The sequence below is a fragment of the Linepithema humile genome, chromosome 2, assembly GCF_040581485.1.
Source record: "Linepithema humile isolate Giens D197 chromosome 2, Lhum_UNIL_v1.0, whole genome shotgun sequence".
NCBI lineage: Eukaryota > Metazoa > Arthropoda > Insecta > Hymenoptera > Formicidae > Linepithema > Linepithema humile.
Window position 1 is genome coordinate 25043586 of NC_090129.1, and position 21242 is coordinate 25064827.

General features: G+C 35.5%; 3 protein-coding genes across 4 annotated transcripts; 2 read left to right on the forward strand and 1 right to left on the reverse strand.

Annotated features, from left to right (window-relative positions):
* Positions 1 to 1462: 1462 nt before the first annotated feature.
* On the forward strand, positions 1463 to 9222 carry LOC105667864 (VWFA and cache domain-containing protein 1). Of its 2 annotated transcripts, none has more exons than XM_012359954.2 (9): positions 1463 to 4016; positions 4085 to 4450; positions 4584 to 4757; positions 4828 to 5303; positions 5402 to 5603; positions 5681 to 5927; positions 6012 to 6678; positions 6768 to 7128; positions 7210 to 9222. In XM_012359954.2, the coding sequence occupies exons 1-9, from the start codon at positions 3497 to 3499 to the stop codon at positions 7746 to 7748; spliced, it is 3552 nt and encodes a 1183-aa protein (XP_012215377.1). In that variant the 5' UTR covers positions 1463 to 3496; the 3' UTR covers positions 7749 to 9222. The 2 variants fall into 2 exon arrangements, with proteins under 2 accessions (XP_012215377.1, XP_012215376.1); XM_012359953.2 differs by having other exon boundaries at positions 1467 to 4016; positions 6768 to 7137.
* Rpn1 (regulatory particle non-ATPase 1) lies at positions 7886 to 13583 on the reverse strand. The gene is made up of 4 exons (XM_067349792.1): positions 13378 to 13583; positions 12116 to 12846; positions 10374 to 11944; positions 7886 to 10138 (listed from the first exon to the last, which is right to left on the reverse strand). The coding sequence occupies exons 1-4, from the start codon at positions 13453 to 13455 to the stop codon at positions 9837 to 9839; spliced, it is 2682 nt and encodes an 893-aa protein (XP_067205893.1). The 5' UTR covers positions 13456 to 13583; the 3' UTR covers positions 7886 to 9836.
* Positions 13584 to 13693: 110 nt separating this feature from the next.
* Positions 13694 to 21068, forward strand: Cont (Contactin). The gene is made up of 8 exons (XM_012360012.2): positions 13694 to 14957; positions 15090 to 15471; positions 15545 to 15647; positions 15741 to 16210; positions 16485 to 16763; positions 16974 to 17423; positions 17606 to 18321; positions 18526 to 21068. The coding sequence occupies exons 1-8, from the start codon at positions 14139 to 14141 to the stop codon at positions 18994 to 18996; spliced, it is 3690 nt and encodes a 1229-aa protein (XP_012215435.1). The 5' UTR covers positions 13694 to 14138; the 3' UTR covers positions 18997 to 21068.
* Positions 21069 to 21242: the final 174 nt, after the last annotated feature.

Here is a 21242-nt window from a genome sequence, read left to right on the forward strand (position 1 = left end):
ACACGAAAACGATGATTACTTTTCTAAAAATCCATCTAGCAACATTTTGGATAAAAATAAAGTTGTAATAAGTTTTTCAAAAATTTTTTTATTTATAATATACAAAACAATGGCGATTATTTAATACAGTTATCAATGGCATAATTGCTGAAAGCCAAATCATAATTTCAAGAGAAAAACGGAAGAGATTTTAATTAACGTATGCATTAAGTGTTTTTCTTACATTCTATTTATTATATTGGCAGATCTAAATATTTAAAGAAGTAAACAAAATGGTCTTATATGTCGGATCTTATTTGGAGCATTGCTAACCACATATCCGGAGCAATTAATTTCTTGACGTACATTTCGTAGGCGCCGCAATGACAACAGCTGCAACTTTGACGTAAGAAAGTAACAAGTACGATGTAATCTTCCAGGATCTCGTATGTAGAAGTTTTATTGAAGAAAATATGTAGTTTTTTATTTACTCAATAACACTTTGTAAATTGTACTTCGAAAAGATTTAGAAAAGAAGAATTAGGTCTACATTAAACGATATTTATTTAAGAATTAGATTTTAAACAATAATAATATTATACGATGTATAATGTTATGCATAATTATTTCTTTTTAATTTCTTCGTATCGTGCATGTCTCTTATAATCCTTTATTATCACCTTTCCCGGATAATCCTCATTAAATGTGTTTGCTAAGAAGATGAGATCGTTGATTGATCTTGGATCATTTCCATTCTGTTTTTGCATTTTAATTTTACATTTCAATTTAGCAGCAATAATTGTCCCACTATTTACGAAAACAATATGTTTTGTAAATGATTGTGTAATTAAAACCATTGAAAAACAGCAAATTGAGCTATACGATGGATGTAAAACTCATATCCATCATTTTCATATAGAGTATTTAATTTTTGATCTAATTTCTTTATCGTGCGACCAACGAAAAAAAAAACACACCCAAGCTTCCGGACCATTAACCCGGATTAAGCGCTATCGACGTGAAAACAAAACGCGCATTTATTACGCAATTACTGCGCAAATTTTTTCCATTAACGTCGCATTACTGGCAATCTCTCGCCAGATTGACGCGCAGCCGTACGCGCGGATACTATTTCATGAGAAATTAAAAATCTTCGAATACCGGAACTGTCTCATTATGAATTAAATTTCAATAGATGTCGATTGGGCCGAAGCGTGGCCGATAAATCGGCAGTCAAGCGAGTAGAGAAATGATTAAGATATTGATTAACGAAAAAATGATGACGGACGGAAAAACGGAAGACTGCTTTTTGGCTGCGTTTTCCCGTCACGGCCGATTTCCGAACGTTTCCGATGAAACGAAATGGCGATAAAGTAGGTGAGCAAGACTAGGAAGCTGGTATATCCGGAGGGTTCACGTGACACCGATCCGTCCCCGCATCCGTTCTGGGTACAGTCCGCTGTATAGATCATGAGGAGAGCCCGGATTGATAACGCGAAGCCGTAAAACTCGTGCTGCGAGCGCTTATCAGCGTTTCGAACGCGCTTTTTCAGCTCGCGAGTCGAAACGATTCACGGATTCGTAATTATATGAATGCATTTCATCTCTACATCCACTTCACTTTATTCATTTGATCTTGTTCATAACTATTTAGTTTTCAGGGTCACCCGCTAATTTGCGCCAATGTTTCATTGGGAGGCGAATAAATAAACTTGCTTGTATTGTTTCAGGTTTAATTTTGTCACAGGTGTGTTACGTGTGCTTTAAGTCGCGATATTTCGAAAATAACAATATGTATTGTGTGTCGCGCGGTATGATTGCTTGATAACATTAGACACCGCAGAGGGGAGCATCCCAAATGACAAGAGGAAGTGTGCGGGAAGTGGCGCGGGAACCACACCGCTTACCATCTTGCTGCTCAGAATTTTCACGGGGATGGAGCGCGCACCGCAGCGATTTTTGGAAATTATAATTTGCGATATCAAATTATAATAAAAATATTTATAATGAAACAAATCAAACAAATTTACAGGAATTTATTCTCAAAATTTCATTTCCTAATGTTTCAGATTATTTATTTGCAATTTATTAATTTTTTGCAGAACGCGCGTTTAAAATTTTTACAACAATATAACATTTTCTATCGCGATTTTTAAGAACTGCATCTGAAAGTATCTAGTTGCATTAACATTTGAAAAAAAATATAATGTTAGAAGACTTTTTTTATCGCGGTAGCCATCTTTTGTCTGAAAGTCTGGCAAATCTTTTGTCTGGCAAAAAGTAGTAGATGGAATGTTGGAAAAAATATTTTGATTAACAATATTATATTATTTACGAGATATTAAGAAAGAAAATTGTTTTAAAAACGATGTAAACGTTTACATACCTCTAATATTTGCAAAAAAGATGAATAAAAAAATGATTAATAATAAAATTGAGTAGATTTGATAGTTTAATATTGAAATATTGAGCTTTGACAGCATTTAAACACATGACATTGATACAATCATATCTTTAATTGGAATAAGAAATTTCTGTTTTGATTTCTGTATTGATTTACGATATTTTAACACATTGTGCGCCAAGCTAGATTTGTAATAAGAATTCTCATTTTTATTGGTATCGAGAACTCGTTCATAGCTATTAATCAAAGTCAGATAAACATGTATGTTTACTAACTGTTCATTTAAGGTTTTGATTGATTTTTATTAGATTTCTATTTTTCTTAAGAGAACATGCATGTTTAGATGTGTCCTTACATATCTTTATCATACTTTTATCAACTAAATTATAAAAAATTAGTAAAAATTACAAATTTAAGAAATTTAAAAACCGACAATAATTATTTTCTTTATGATTTTTCTTAAATAAATATATAATGATATAAATGTGTAAGATTTTATTCGAATTGTGTGGACAGTGTTTTATAACACGTAATATATATGTTTATTTAAGATAACAACTTAGGATAAGAAATAATAAATATTATATAAAGTTAATTATAAAATACAGCTTCTAAATTGCACTCCTATTTTCAGATAAGGCATTTTCTAGACAAACTTCTATAACAAGATATTGTACATATATTTATGTAAAAATTAAATAATTAATATAAAGTAATGTAGTAGTTTTTACATTACAAACATATAATTGATTGATTTCTCCGTATAAATGCATCATGCGGTTGCACAAATTCGTCTAAAGAGATTTGAAACTTTAAAATTAATAGCAGATTACAATACGAGATGGCGTTAAACGAGAAACGCTCGATTCGAATTGCAACTTGCTAACCTGAACACATGATGCTTCGTGATGCTTCCATCAGTTCCCACCGTTCTCACTATCAAACAAAAATTCAACATTTCATAGCGTCTTAGTTTCCGGGTAAACAAACGTGTATTAAGACAGAAATTTTGCAGTGTTTAGCAGTGTTTAGCAGTGTTTAGTGACACCGCTGGAAATGTTAATTGATTTTCGACATGGATTGTTATCGTCTTGACAACGAATTTGTGAGATTATGATTATAAATATACGCCGTCTAAGTAACCGCAACTCTGCCGGAATGGCTGTAAACATGATTTTGTACTTAAGTCTAGCGTTGTCGATACTGACGAATTTTTACGTAATCGCTAACGATGATGTTAATGCAACTATCAAGTGCCAATTCAGCAAACCTATGCGCAAACAGGTACCAGCAGAACCTTTGAACGGCATGTGCCTGCGAGATGCCGTCGTGCACTTGTCCAAGACACTGCAATCCATCGTCGACAAGGAGCTCGGTGTGTCTGTATTCCAGAAAATGATTAATAAGATGGAATTTATACATACTTTAAGCGACATGGATATGAGACTGAACTCATTAGTTGATAAATTCAACAATAAATTAAGATCGTACGATGATATTCTTAAGCAGAGTTACAACGCCATATATCCTATCCTGTCCAAGAAACAGGATTACTCTGCTTATTCTAGTCAAATGGTCAATTTGGACATTACACAGAACAGAGTTACAGATATATGCACTGAGATTATGACAGGTATATTTTTTGTGGAATGATGTAGCTTTTTACCTAAGCAGTGTAATACATTATGATTTTTATTTCAGCACTTACAACAGTTTTAAGAAATCAAGAGTGGAAAAACTTGCATATATTACCTATAAACCAACCAAGCACATTGTGTGGACCACCTACATTGGCTCACAATATTGGCCCACTTTTGTTATCTCAATATTGTCCCGAGAAGAATGTCATTTTACTTTTGGATCATGGTGCATCTATATCCGAGTCTGAGCTTGCCTTGGCTCAAATGGCAACTAAAAGTATCATAGATATGCTATCTGAGACAGATAATGTTACTGTCGTTGGCCTTGCCAACATCGCTCCTCTGTTTTGTAAAGATGGCTTATTAAAGGCGACAGATATTAATAAATTTCAATTAGCACGTCATATCGATGGCTTAACTAGAACAGGTAATCAAAACCATGTCATTCTAACATTATTTTAATATATACATCACATTATATTAATAATATTGTTATTAATATATGCATGATATATATTGATTTAATACTTTACTTTAATGTAGCATTAATTTTCTTTCAGATTCAAATCAAACGACAAATGTCAATTTTAAAAAATTAACACAGAATCTAAGAGGTGAAGTGATTATTATACATATTACCAATAAATTTAAAAATACATCAAACGTGCAAAGAATTCTTGATGTTATTTTAGAGGAGCATAAAGCTTATCTCAAAACTATACTTATTGCTTCAAGTAAGTTGATTTCCTTCTTTTACTTTAGTCACATGGAAGATTTTTTTTATATCAGAATTTATCTTTTTAGATGACCATTTGTACAACAATATTAAAGAGTTTTTAAACAGTGACAATATTATAACTCTCCCAACGCAAAATGTCTTGGGATATGAGATAGGAAAATTATTTTCTTGCTTGCAATGTCCTGATCAGCACAAAAAAGATTATTACATATCAGACTCATATTTTGAGCCATATAATAAGGCAATGACACTGTCTATTGGCCAGATCACAAGTACCGCTCTATTGTCCTTAGACATAAAATTGCGTGATTTCCTTGCCGATATAACATATTATAAGGCCAGTCCACACATAAATATTATACTCTTCGACAACAAAGGTGTCGTTTGGATGCATAAAAATTTTCCCAGGGTTGAGATGATAATTGAGCAACCTCTCAAAGTGCATTTACAAGATATTGAAAATATAGACACTCGGACAGTAATGAAAATGATAAATGAGAATAAAGGAGACATAAATGTGAAAACAAAATTGGGTGAGCAGGTAAGGATAACCTTTGCATTTAAATATGAAGATAGAAAAATAAAAAAAAAAAAAAGAACAATTTTAGATACAAAAAAATTATTTTTTTTATAATATAGAGACGATACAGATGGAGACATTTAATTTATGAAGACTTAATAATCTGTTTTGTGTCCACAACTTCACGTGAGGAGAATATAACGTCTATTTCAAGGGCCACGCTTTCGACGAACATATTGCACCATCGCCTCGATCTTATACATCAAAATATTATTGATAAAGACACACTTTGCATCTATAGGAACAGGATTATAACTTTGTGTAAGAAAAAATAAAATCTTTTCTTCTATTTGCCACTGTTTACAAAATTTTTACAAAATATGTATTTTTTTTTTTAGCAACGGGAGTAGTTTATTTGTCACCATGGTGCTTTCAATCTCCAATGGAACAACTGAAATTATTGGAGACTGGTTCATCGATGACTGTACAGAGTTACATGGCGTACTTAAAAGACTTGACGGGTCTCTTGGCCAATCCTGGTTTGCATTCATCTGTAAAACCAGATGTAGCGATGTTGGCGCAACTTTTGGAATATTTTAAGAACCAACATACCGAGAGTTCGTTAAACAAATTTATAATAAAAAGGTAACAACTACGAGTAACTATAATTTTGTGCATAATTACTAATTTTTAAATATATTTTTATGCTTTTAATGTTTCATTTTTTAGATATGTCGTAACTGCAATCACCGGTGTACTGGAGATATTTCCAGGAATGGTATTGGATTCTGGATTTGATCCCAAGAGACGAATGTGGTACGGGAAAGCGCTGGAGCATCCTGATAAAGTAATCTTGACTCCTCCATACTTGGACGCAACTGGATCAGGCTATGTGGTCACTTTGAGTAAAATCGCTGGATATTTCATAAAAGATCAAAGAAGTTCAGATCACGCTTTTGCCATCGTATCTATGGACGTAACGATGGGTTACGTCATGAGACTGCTGTTGGAAATGTTTCCGTTCTGTAACGAAACAACAGTAAAATGCTTTTTGATGGATGACAAAGGTTATTTAGTGACTCATCCGGCATTATTGGAGGCGTCAGGCAAGATTGAGCAACAACATTTAACACACAAAGAGCTTTTAGTGGCCAATGATATATTGAACCACGGATTATTCGTAAAAAAGAAAGTGTGCGCCAATCACTTGGACGGTACTATACAAAGATACTATCAATTTAACACGTCGCTCGACGAGGTGCTCACTAATATAGCACACGGTGAGCACTGTGTCAGATATCAGGTAGCTGCTGTGCCAGGCACCAATGTGTTCCTTGGTGTCGTCAACGTGACGACTCAATGCAATCAGCTTAGAGCCTTTTGTCCGTGCAGTACGGTAAGCGTTCAGTTTTACAGTAATTTTCGATCTTCAAGCATTTCCTTTAAATTCACCGCAATTTATATTCCCTTTATTAAATATTACAGATGGATCATTCGTGCTTGAATTGCAAGAGCATGGAACAAACCGGTTGCGAATGTCCTTGCGAATGCTCTTTGTACTCTTCCAGCTGCACACAGCAGAATACCGACAATCTAAAATCTTGCGCGCCTCTGTACGAGCAGGGGTCGAGTCTGCAAACGCCGTGGATACAACCGACGAACTTAAAATCATGCCCGTCTATCGATTGCAAATCGTACACGACGAAGAGAGATTGTTTAGGCATCGCAGATTGTCAATGGTGTCACATCGACACCGACGGGGAGACACCTTTGCAACATCCGTTCTGTTCCGACGTGTCCGTGTGCTTCAAGGGAATCTTCGGATCTTTGATACCTTTCAATGACGGTAGTTATAGTAAGTTTATTTTTTCCTCTCCGAAAGTAATTCATTTCCAATGATTTTCATACAAAATCCATGCGTTTTCAGATTCACAATCGATGGACGAAATTGCGGCACAAGAGTGGCCGTCGGTTGGACCAGTGGCCGGTGGAATCCTCGCGTTGGTTTTATTCCTAGTCGGCGTTCTATTCTGCTACAGATTACGATCGATGCATTCAGGCTTGGAGCATCAGTGTTTGCATCTCCGTACTTCGCCCGACACGTTGCGTATGACGCACGTCGACGGTGATCCGGATCCAGCCGAGCTGGATCAAACGAAAAACAATTTGGATTGCCTCGTGAGAGACAATCTCGCGCCCATATCTCCGTATAGGGTATCCAGCAACTACAGAAGACCGCCCGGTGGGGATAGTGATCACGGATACAGCACGATGACGCCCCACGACGACTCCGAGCAGCAGACAATCGCTTCCGAGCCTCTGCTAGTCGTCGGCAATAATGTCGAGTCGGATTTAAACAAACAATCCGGCATTGGAGTGCCTTCTCCCATAACGTACTTAGGATCGCCGCATCATGTCTTAGCGCCTGTGACTGTCCATCGCGATATGGAAACGAATTACTGTTAGCGAAACTCGAAATTAACTGCCATTTGAAAAGTTAAAATACACGTGGTTTTTTTTTTTTTGAAACATTTTGTTGTAGAAATCCGATCATTTTTTCTTTGCAATTGCGACCTCAGGATACAAAAATTAAATGGTATGAGTTGTTCTCGTACATATAACAATTTATTTTACTTACAATCTTTGATATGAAAGATACAATATTGCCGTATTATTTTATCATGAGATTGTTCTTATTACTATTGAATGGCTACATAAGTACGAATCTTCAGTGACCTTGCGTAAAAGCATATGTAATTTTTATTTTATAAATTTTATTTATCGCTATTAAAGCTTTTTAAAAGTACTAATAATAGTTAATAGATTGTGCGAGTTTTTTATACGAAAGGTTGGAAAATAGTTGATACATTGAGCACAAGACTTAATGTAAAATATGATTTTATAAGTATTACAGCAGCGCAGATAATTATTAAAATACAATTCCAATTTCGAATTGTATAAAAGTATACGAACAATACAATTCCAATTTAGAATTGTATAAAAGTATTTTATACGAACAATATTGCAGCTTGCCAAGTAGTATCTTTATATGAAAATGTTAGCGAAATGGTATTATATTCACAGATAGGTGCTATACATTCGTATTTATACAAGTCGAGAAATTTAAATACTATTGTTATTGTTGGTTAAAATTGATAGAAAATTTTCAAGTTAACAGCGACAACTTTCTATTTGGATAAGTAAATTTTTGAGCTCACCGTCTGAAGCACTGCCATCACGTTTTACGATTGAAAAAAGTGCAAGATATAATTACTTTTATAAAAATAATAGACAAGAAGACAATTGAAGATTTATTTCTTTTTGAATTTTTTTTTCTTAGTGCGAGTATTAAAAGATTGCCGGTGATTTATAAATTTTAGTTCCATGACTTATTCTTAAAAATGTCAGATTTTTTTCTTAATAGATTTATACAATGTACTTATTATCATGATTTAAACAAACAGTGCCAAAACGATGATACCTTATAATTATGCAGTGTAATTTTAGAAAGTTATTAATTTAGAAAGTTATATATATAGAATCTGTTTTATCATATCTCTATTCTTACTCCACTACTTTATACTCTTATCTTTATCGAGTTTATTTAAGCATTTATCTTCAAATAAGAGCACAAATTTTTATTGCACAAATTACAAGAAACATTAAAATAAGAACAAAAATCCAGAAACCGATTCTGGAAACGTGTCAGTGAGAGAGTATGTAAATTATATAATTTATTGATGAGAGAGGTTGATTACACGGTTGATTATCGATACAAAAACATGAAGGGGATCTCTCATAATATTTAAACATTTTTGAGATATTCATGTATTTTTATAGAAACATAACTATGCAATCTCTCTCGCGATGAAAAAAGTTACATTATGATGGCTATAGTACAAGCTTATACGAAAGTATTATTTAAAAGTTTTACTACTAAGATCTTTTTTATTGATATAATACCATACACTTCCATTTATACACACTTTGCGCGATATGCACATTTTAACAAACTAACATGATCGTAATAAAGACATTTCATTTCTATCTTTCTAAGACTTTTCAATTGAAAAGCGAGCAAAATCATAGAAAATATTAGGGTGTTAATTCATATGACAATTGCATGAGACATACATACGCCATCTTGACTGATACTTACAAAAAAAACTAACTGATGTATTATTATCGTTAAGAATGTAAAATACCGTTTTGTATTGATGTTTTTTTACAATGTAAACTGCGTACAAAATATGTGCCGAGCGAGATTTTATACACTGTATCAATATTTTTTACTATTAAAGTCAGTATTTTACTATTAAATAAGAAATACGTTGTATTTTTTTGGATTACTTGTGTGACGTAAAAAAAAAAAAAGCGTTTTTTAATTTTTTTTATTTTTTTTGTGAAACGCATTTTATTTTATAGGAAGGAAAATGTGAAGAGAACATTACATTGTTCGTATATGCAAAACGAGCAGTGTCTCACGCTTTTATTATACCCTATTTTATAAGTTATTCAATACGAGGTATTTTGAACGACCGAAGAATATTATGACTAAGGTGTAAAGTCTGGATTTTTTCTTAAAATTACAAAACCTTCCATGATTGGCGTTAATGGTATGTATTCCTCGGTGGCGAGTTCCGCTCTCTCCCCGTATGCCAACAGCACCGGTGTTGTGTGCGTTTGAAAGCCCGTGATGGTCTTCGGTTTGCCGGCTTGGCCAACAACATCAACGGCAAGCCCGACTCTCACAGGTACGGCCAGAGGATTCAGATCCTCATCGAATGTAACTAGCATCCTGGGTTGCATTGCGGCGGCCAGTGTGTACAAGAGATAATGTGAACGCCCGAGAATAACTGCAAAAAAAGATTATAACATTAACACAAGTTACACATGATGTTGTAAAAGCTTTTTCTTACGCGAGGATTGAGAATCTACAAGCTTAGCGATCTAATAATTAACCATTCACTTTTTTAGTATGTAAAAGTCAATAATTTATAGATATAACTTTATAATTTCACAAATCGTAAATATATAAAAATACATAAAATTCCTTCGTTATAATAAAGATTACATGAAGAATATACTCACTGTTTTTCACGTCCAAGAAACCGATTAGTGTCGATAGAAGGCCGGCGAGAGCAACGGGGCTCAGCAGCTGTCTGTCGCTGTGATACGGCGACAGGGTAAGCGTGCCCTTACCCAGATGCGTCAGGCCTTGCGCGATGCGCACCATGAAGAGATTGTTCGGATCCTTGGCGTGGAATTGAGCCAGTTGTCTCAACATGGCAGCCAATCGTGCGTTATTCGTACCGGCACCAACCAAGCCCATGGCAAATATCGCGTTGTGCGCCACTTCCGGATCACTGTCGTGCGAGAACTTCGACAGCGTGTCCAGGATGTTGAGCTTCGGATTCGACACTGAAATGAGACCCAGGGCGAGAGGAACCGAGCGGCGGATTACAGGCTCGCAGTAGCGCAACAAGTGGCCAAAGGTCCTGTATGCCATTTCGGCGCCAATTTCCTCTCCCATGGCTATCAGAGCGATACCGAGAACGGCGATAGCTTGTCTGGAGCTAAGATCCTTCTCTTTGTCCTCTTTCTTCTCTTCTTTCTTATCCTTATCCTTACGCTCGCTCTTCTCCTCCTTTTCGTTGCTCGGTTCATAGTGCTCCGAGCAGATGTGCAGCAAGTGCTGGATTTTAAGGACGTTTCCTGTACCGGCGTACGCGCATACCTCCACCAGCGTTGTCGACATTGATCTAAACGGCTCGTGAACAACCTCTAGGGCCGCGATGATCGCTTCCGCCGCCTCCTGCTTGCCCAGGAAGCACAGGCCCAGACCAAGCGCCAGGAACCGCGCGTACGTATCTTTGAGATCGGACTCGGACTTGTCCATCAGCGTGTGCATTATCGCTGTGGTGACATAGACGTTACAAGAGCCAGCGGCAACCATTCCCAATGCCAGACCAGTCATTCCTAAAACCTCCCAGCTCGATTTAGTGTCGCTGAGAACGGGCGTCAGCAAGCCCAGTACGGCTTCTCGATTGGAGCCAGCGTAGGCGATGCCAAGGCCGACGATGGCGCCGATACGCATCGTGTTACTGCTATGGAGCACGTAATCTGAGAGCAGAGCCAAGGCGGGATCACACTCGTTCCTGACACCGCAGTTAACGATGCCGCAAGCCAGCAAAGCGCCGGACTTGATGTAGTCCTCCGACGAGTACAAGTATTTGTCTATCGGTGTCAGGCCGCCGTCGACGTCCCACAGCAGGATCAATCCGAGAGACGCGGTCGCGCTCAACATGCCGTGCTCCTTGTTCTTGTACAACCATTTGTTGCCATCCTCAATCAGTAGCTTATCGTGACCGAACGCGGCGTTGACGAAGCCATTGACGAAGCTCGCCGCGAGATTCTGTCGCGCCGAGTCGACCTGGCCACCGCCAAACGGTGGTCGCGAGTTCTCCAGATGAGACTTGTAAACATCCTCAGGCGTTTTCGGCTCCATTATGTCCAACTCACGCGCCAAATTCAAGAAGTGATTGTTCAAGTGAGAGTTTGACATTATCTCGAATAGATCGTCGTCCTCCATCGTAGCCTCGTGTAGCTCCAAGAAGATTTGCTGGCGACCTAACATGAAGGCCAACTGCTTTTGCACAGAACTAGAAAAACATATACAGATCTTTTAATTCTGAAATTATTGATTTGAAAAAATAATCTTGGTTTTCGTACAATATATTAACAATTATCGCAGAGTATTAAGCGACACTTCCTCAGTGAAATCAATTTAATAAACTTTTGGATAAAAGGTTCTTTAAGAAAGTGATACTTACACGTCCCTACAATTTGTAAAAATAGACTCAATGAGTGACAAGTCGTTCAATTGCATCGCCAATCTGATCGCTTGCGGATATTGCCCGAATTTCCGGTACAATTTGCAAGAGACATTAAGAAGAGTACCGTTCTCCGGATCGGCTACATAGGGCACACAACTCGTAAGGTACAGGCATACTCGCTGATACACACTTTCGTCAACATACTGTTCCAACAGATCGAGCTTCTCAATCTCCATCAACAGATCACACGCTTCTGTTTCCGCATTGTGTGCCATGTTGTATGGAACAATATCATGCACCAGGGCGATCAATTTCTTATTCGTCGCTTCGACATTCTCACCCGTTACTTCATCCCACTCTTGAGCCAATTCTCCTGATAAATGTCTTACGTATTCGTGTCCCCATTCACCAATCGCCAACGCCGAGCCTGTGAGCCTATATTTTAAACACTCTCGGCCCTCACCCATGGTCATTGCCAAGACTGAAATAATGTCGGAACATAATTCCTTGCACTTAACATTGGTTATCTTCTCATAGATGTTCTTCATAACATCATAATGGGGTCGCATAAATTTTAGTGGTTTTGGAACACTTGTCATTGACGTTGTTGATGCGCGAATATGCGAACGCAAGGATTCCAGAGCAGGATAATGTAACTTTGTATTAGCATCCTGTAGACGCTCTACAAGCAAAGTTAGTTCTTCTTGCAAAAGCTTGTCTTCCTCTGACTGAAAATTAATATTAATTTTCCAATATATGTATGCATATATGTGTGTATTCTTTATCCAACTGTTAACACTTAGACTGTCCATAATATGGATGACAATTTTAATAACTTAAGTAAGAATTTTATTGGGGCTTATGGTTAAAATTAGCTGAACAGTTTAAGTGTTAAAAAAATGAAAATTATTCTAATATAAATTCTCAAGAATCTCCTGCTCTTTACTCTATTTTTACAAATAAAAAAGAATGATATAAAAAGCTTGTAAAATAAATTGTGATAAAAATAAGCTATTATTCAAATTACAAAATAAATGTCAGAAAAAACAGCTTTTATTTCAAATCAACAAAAATTAATTATAAGATAAATAAAAATACAAAGTAGCTATTTTATTTCATAATAATGTAGAAATGACAAATGCAGATTAAAAAAAAATAGTGGAACTATAAAATATCTGTTTTCGATAGTAACGCAACAATGCAATCGATGTCCTGCTACAGGCAAATACCGTACAGGCAAGTACAGGTTAATTTCTTACCAGGTCATTCTTATCATCCTCCTTTCCGTTCTTCATCTCTTTAGCTGGCTTCGTTTCCGTTTTAGTACTCTCCGGCATTTTATTCAATTATTATTTTAAACAGATATGCGAAGTAAAAATACAATTCTTTCTTTGACTATACGCAATTTCAGGTTAGAGTCATTCAAAAGTGTTCAAGACGTTTTGCGAGTCACCATCATCGACGTATAACATAGATAAGCAACTGCATATTCGTTTGAGTCTCATTGGTAGCGAGACTCTTACTTCTAGGGTCTCTAGCTATTTCTACCCAATCATATTTCCATACTATTAAGCTTGCGCTACGGCCTAGTTTATTCGTCAGCGTTCGTTTATATCGGTGATTTATATTCGTCGATTTCCGTCATCGTTCGTCACAGGGAGTGTCTGGCGATGTAGTATCGCGTTTGTAATTAAACGCTCGCTTTTATTTGTAGCATTTTTATTTCTACCTTTTGAAAACTTAATTCTCCTCAACCAGTTTGAGGTTCAGTGTGTTTAAGTAAACATCTCGTTTTCGATTTTTGCATTCAAAGTGAGCCTAGTGAAGTTTATTGCAAGTTAAACGGGTTAACGAGGCGGCATAGGTTAAGAAATTGTCGACGGGGAGTGTCTCTTAAGAGCTGAATCAGTTCTGATCTCTTTCCATAATTGCATTTATTCTTTTAAACGACACTGTTAGTCAGAATTAATAGTGTGCTACTGTTGCTGAAACCCTAAAATGCTTAGTGCATAAATACAAAATGTCCAGAATAATGACTTGTTTATTAAGTACTGTGGTGTTTTCACTCATTCTTTTATTCCCTGCACTTGCACAACATGCCTTTTATCAACAGACTTATTATAAGTGTCCCCAACATTGGAAACAATTTCAAGATTCATGCTATCGTTTTGTCAAGAGCCCACTGAGACAACGAGAAGATGCACGAAAAAACTGCCAAGCATTTCAGAGTGATTTGCTTTCTATTCACTCACTGGAAGAGTACAGATTTGTGCTCTACGAGTTGATTTACCAAGATCCACAACATCGTAGATGGCTCACAGGAGTGAGGCTCATCAATGGCATATGGATAAATGAGGCTGACGGTACATCCATGCAAAATATGGATAATGCTTTTCTACCTGAACCTAATGACAATGTATTAGGAAGAGAATACTTAGCATATTCCTACTCTAATAGTCTTCAGCGTTGGGGATTAGAGAAAGTCACCAATAGAGAGGAGCTTTTATACATTTGTAAAGGATCTATTTCCATTCTTTATTATTTGGTAGATGATGATCGATCTTTTCAATATGGTCACAATATTGATAATCCCCTTCAAATACCTAGAGGACCATACTTCATAGTGCAACCCAAGAAGAGAGTGTTTGATTCATCAAGAAGAAAGACAAATAATGATATCTCATTGAGCTGTCTGGCAGGTGGATATCCTACCCCGACCTATGAATGGTACAAAGAAGAATATTTAAATGATCGGCTTGTTTCAATAAAAATAGATCCTATTAAAAACAGCAAGTATACTATAAGTGGTGGAACATTAATCATCTATGATCCAGCACAGGTACAGTTTTAAATTTTTTTTCTCTTTTCAAATGTTATAGTTTTTTTTTAAGTTTTGTATCACATTGTATATTAGTGAATTTGAACTATTTTATATATATATCACAATATTAATCATATTATTTATTTACAGAACAGAGATCATGGCATGTATCATTGCAAAGCAAAGAACAAATTTGGCACGATTTTATCTGAGAGTGTTGAGCTGTTATTCGGATACATCCTAGAATTTAATTTGAAACGTTCTGAAGAACGCGGAGATATCCATTGGGGTAAAACAATTTATTGCGATCCACCACAACATCAATCGGATGTAAAATATCTTTGGTCGCGCGATTGGGTCTTTCCTAATTTCGTCGAGGAAAGTAAACGTGTATTTGTATCGTATGATGGAGCACTCTACTTCTCTGCATTGGAAAGCGTTGATGAAGGAAACTATTCATGCAGTCTTCAAAACGTCGCGTCTAATACTGGACGCAACGGACCATTTTTCTCGTTATGGGTGGACTCGAGCAGTAATTATATCACATTGTATTTTAAGTATTTAATAAAAAAGCAATAAATTTAATAATTTTTAACATTTTTTAGCTTCTTATCAGCAGTTGAAGTTTCCCAACAATTTTCCAAAGGCGTTTCCAGAATCACCAATAGCCGGCCGTGAAGTTAGAATGGAATGTATCGCATTTGGATAGTAAGTTTATCCATAGTAGCTTGTGTTACATATTTTTTATATGTATAAAAAATATCAACTTTTGTAATTGTAACAAACAATTTATTCGCGCAGTCCTGTTCCATCGTACAATTGGACGAGGAGAGACGCTCCCTTGCCACGCGATGCACAAATAACAAGTGGGAATCGAGTGTTGATACTACGACAAGTACAAGTGGAGGATCAGGGCGAGTACATTTGCCGAGCGTTCAACGATCGACTGTCAATACAGAACTCCGTGTATTTAACTATACGAGCAGAGCCTAATTTCACTATACCGTTGGTTGACAAGCATATGGATAACAAGGCAGATCTAACTTGGACCTGTGAAGCGTTTGGCATACCAGACGTAACTTATTACTGGTTAAGAAATAGTGAAATCTTGAACGATACTTTACCGCACCAAGATAGAGATCGTTATACTATACAAGATAACGTACTAAATATAAAACGTTTGGATCCTGAAAGGGATCAGGCTATGTATCAGTGCTGTGCAAGGAATTCACTGAAGACGAGATGCTCATCAGCGCAGCTTAGAATTTTATGTGAGTATTTTTTCCACCCACAGTAGAAAGAAAAAACCGTAATCATTATTTGCCATCAGAATTCAAAGGATCCTTTTTACTTTCTTTCATCATTTTTTATCATTTTATGGATAATTTATAGAAATATTTAAGTAAGAATAGAAGTCAATATTTCATACAAATAGAACTGTTCAAAAAAAAAAATAATTTAAAATCTAAAACACACTGATGACATACTGAGTGTTAATATTCAATTATAGCGTGAAAGTCACTTAATGTTTCTTCAATATTCTAGCGTTGAAACCTTCTTTTAAAAAACGGCCTATGGAATCTGAGACATATGCAGCTGAAGGAGGAAATGTCACAATTGTATGCAAACCAGAGGCCGCGCCTAGACCGAAATTTATTTGGAAGAAAGACGGAAATGTGATTGGATCAGGCGGTAGACGAAGAATTTTGGATACTGGAAACCTTATCATCAGTCCGGTATCACGAGACGATGAGGGAACATATGTGTGCACAGCGTCGAACGAGTACGGCAGCGATGAAAGTCGTGGACGACTCATTGTATTACGTAAGATAATTTTTTCATATTTAATATTTGATATCTTTGAATTTTTTTTTTACTAAGGTTTTACAAATTGAATTTTAATAATATAACAAATATAAATTAAATGTTAGGTGTTAAAACATTTAGTTGGTTTGCAAGGGCAGTATTTCTTATTTATTTATATCTAAATTCACATTTGTTCATTGATTAATTGTATAAAATTCTTTTATACAGGCGGAGCGGAATTTATCGAGAGATTGCCGCCAAGGATAGTCATGTCTTACAATGACAATCAGACATTACGCTGCTTGAGCCACACAGACGAATTATTAGATGTGGCTTATATCTGGACACACAACGGCATGTCTATCCGTGATGAAGACCTGAGATATAATCCGCGATGGAACATCAATAATGAATATCTGGATATTATAAACGCCACATATGCTGAAGCTGGCGAATATGAGTGCATTTTGAAAAGCGCTGTTGGCGAAATATCGAGTAGAACGAATTTGATCATAGAAGGACCACCGGGCCCGCCTGGTGGTATACAGGTTTTCAACATTGAAAGGAATTCAGTTACATTACGCTGGATTGATGGCGCCTTTAATGGCAGAGAAATAACTAAGTATACAATCAGCGGACGCACAAATTACAATCGCACGTGGTTTCCTATTGCAGAAAGTGAGTGCAAATTTTGTCTTCAACAATTATTATTCTTCACAGAAATTATCTCGACAATGAAAAGATGGATGAAAAGATGGACAATTCTTTTAATGTACTCGCAATTTTAATTTTTTGAAAGTTTTTTTTACACGTCTACTGTCTCTGCTTTATTCCGCATATTACTTTTTACCTACTTTTAGATATTACGGCCTATGAGGTGGATAGATACACCGGCCGAAAAGAAGCACGCATGGAGAACGTTTTGAATCCTTATTCCACATACGAGTTCCGCGTGCAGGCCTTTAACATATATGGTTACGGCCCGCCATCGACGTCCTCCCCTCAATATCGCACTTCGACCGACCGGCCTACGAAAGCACCGTCCAATATTGGCGGTGGCGGAGGAAATATCGGAGACCTAATGATTACATGGAATCCTCTCAGCCAGTCCGATCAGAACGCTCCTGGAATACATTATAGGGTATTCTGGCGCCGCCAAGGACTCAACGAATTCCAAACACAGACTCTGGAAAAGTTCGGGAATACTGGCAGATATTCCACAACAGTGGGTCGTGATAATTATTATATGAAATATGAAGTGAGAGTTCAGGCGATCAATGACATAGGCGAGGGTCCTATATCGGAAATAAAGGTTGTGTACAGTGCCGAAGACATGCCGCAGGTCGCGCCGCAATTAGTATATGCGATGTCTTACAACAGCACTAGCTTGAATGTTACTTGGGCACCGATCGAGCAGACTCGCGAGCGAGTGCGAGGCAAACTTATAGGCCACAGGATCAAGTACTGGGTGAAAGATCACAGTCGTGAAGAGGATTCTACTTACTACTTATCGCGCTCCACGCGTAATTGGGCGCTGATCGTTGGATTGCAGCCGGATACATATTATTACGTAAAGGTAAAGTACAAGACATTTTTTTTTATATAGCTTTTTATTTGAACATTTGTAAAAGGTTTTATTTAAACGAATAAATTATTTGAAAAGTACTACATTATATTTGAAAAAAGATTACTATCGAAATTAGCTAAAAAAAAGTATTTGACGCTTTAATAAATTGAAGTCGGGTGCGAATAATGATTATCAATTTTGTGAACTGCGAAGGTAATGGCCTTCAATTCCGCCGGTGAAGGTCCGGAGAGTGAACGGTACATAGAGAGAACTTACCGCAAGGCGCCGCAGAAACCACCGTCCTCGGTGAACGTGTATGGTGTAAATCCATCGACGGTGCGAGTTACCTGGCGCTACGTACAACCGAGTATGGATGAGGAGCCGCTGAAGGGATACAAAATACGCATATGGGAAGTCGATCAGGACATGAGCACGGCGGAAGACACGATCATACCGGGTGGTTCTAAACTGGAGGCCGATATCAGTAACTTAGCCCCGGGCAAGAGATACCATATGAGAGTGCTTGCGTTTAGCAATGGCGGTGATGGCCGGATGTCAAGCCCTACTCATACATTCCAAATGGGTGATACCGCAGCTTTCAGAAGCAACGCCGAGAATAAAATTTTAGACGTTACTTTATTGATAACTTCCTTGTTGTTCTTGAGAGTTTTCGGCTTTATATAGTATAAAATAATTTTTAATAACTACGATAGGCTATAATAACGATTATCATTAAATTTTGTACGATTTTTTTAAACAGCTGAAAAATTTAACGAAGACTAAAACAAATTGCAAAATAAGATTTAACAAGATATTATGGATTTTTTTTAACTCAATTTAAACCGCTTAAGTCATCTTATAATCCACTAAACCAATCGTGTTCTTGGCAGGCCAAAAATTAATATTGCTATATCACTAGTCAATGATGTAGCAGCTTTTGTTCTTAGCATTTTAACTCAGCACTTAAGTACTTCCAGAACTTCTTTTTGAGAAGGAAACCACAGTAATATGAGTCTATGAAGAGACTGAAATTGAGATCTGCATTTGATACAAATATAGCACGTGTAATATAATATTAAGTGTGCCAGTTAATTTTGTTTCTTAACCAAATTCTTTGTTTCCGATTAATGCAATAATGACAATTAAAATATTGATAGCTTCCAAAAACTGATTTTAAAGGGATAAAGTTCAAAATTGGCGGACAAAATTGAGTGGCACACTTAATACATAACAAGTTCAGTATAATTTTTATTCTATATAATAGAAAACAGATTTTGTTATTTTTGGCATACGTACTAATAACATTTTAAACTTCACAAACATTATATATAAGCATTATTTTTTATTATATGTACATGTGTACACAAGATATCAATAATTATGCAAACTTTTTATATATTTTTATATATTTTTTTTATTAGCTTGCATAAAAATTCGATCTTTGTTTAAGAAAATTATCAAGTCTCTGCTTCGTAACTCTAGAATTTTTATATTCTACCTCATTCCATGGTATATTCTCGAGATAAATGATGTAACTCGGAACACATCACATGTACATGTTGAGAATAGCATAATTTTCAAGATAATTTAAAAATATAAAATTCTGCATTTTTATTTTTGCACAGATGTTTATATTAACTCAATATTTCATGTATAAAGTGCATTAACAAATTTATTCTTCACGACGTACAAATTTGTGCTATATATAAGGCAGTTTTGTCTGTCTGTTAAGAACAAGGAGCATATTGATATCTGTTTGCCAAAAATAATGAGCATATTGATAACAAATGTTAACCATGTAATTATGTAAATTTGACATAAGTAATATGTGCATCTAAAATTATATGAATCTGATTAGATCCAATGCAAAAGAGAGGAGAGAAAATCTCATAAAGTAGAGGAACAAAGAGAATGCTCATAGAAATATGCGTTTTGCGTTAAAGAAAAAAAACATATATATTAATATGCTACGATTACTGACATTAAACGAAAATTAAATAATAACAACTAACAAAAAATGAGAATTAACGCGCTAATGTAAAGCAGTGTAATTTTCCGTCCATATATACAGAAGTAGATAATGAACACTAAACTAATTTTGACAATATAAATGCAAATGTTTGTTAATCACTAAATTATTCTAATACTGTAAATTTTTCAAACCTTGTTAATTAATATTAAATTGTATTTATTATAGTTATAGTTGATATACTAAACTTACGAACTTATAAAATTGCATTTATAAGCCTACATTATTTATTTTTTTAAAAATTTATGTACAAGATATAATCTTTTTTTATTATTTGTCAAAAAACGTAGCAGTATTAGAATAATTGAGAGATATTGTATAAGAGAAGTTTATACAAATTGTAATAGTGTTCACGATTTTATTACGAGATAAATATAAGTATTAGATATATTATTATTCAGGTACACCATTAAGAAACGTATATATTTACGTTTTAATACTTTTTTTTTTTTAATAGTAATATAAGGAAGTTTTATAAATATGTTCATTATTTATGTCATGTATAAATATCAATAAATTTATACACAATATAAGTAATGAAGAGCTGTAGAGAATTATTAGAATCGCTATAATTGTGTCGCTGCCAGAGAAACCAATATCTGCTTGTCTAAAAGTAGGCACGATAGTAGAAGTTTCTCTATAGATTTATATTTTTTTTTATACATTATTGTATCACAAAATTTATATTACATACACATATATAATAAAACATTTTTACTTACAAATATATATAAAAATTGTAACATTGGTGATTTACCTTTTTGTGGTTTTATATATAATTCACTCACACTCATACATCACTCATAGACAAATGTTTAATTATTTGTATTTTTTTAATGTAATATTTAATTTATATGTATATTTTATATTATCAATTCTTTTTGCACGCGGCATGTGTAAG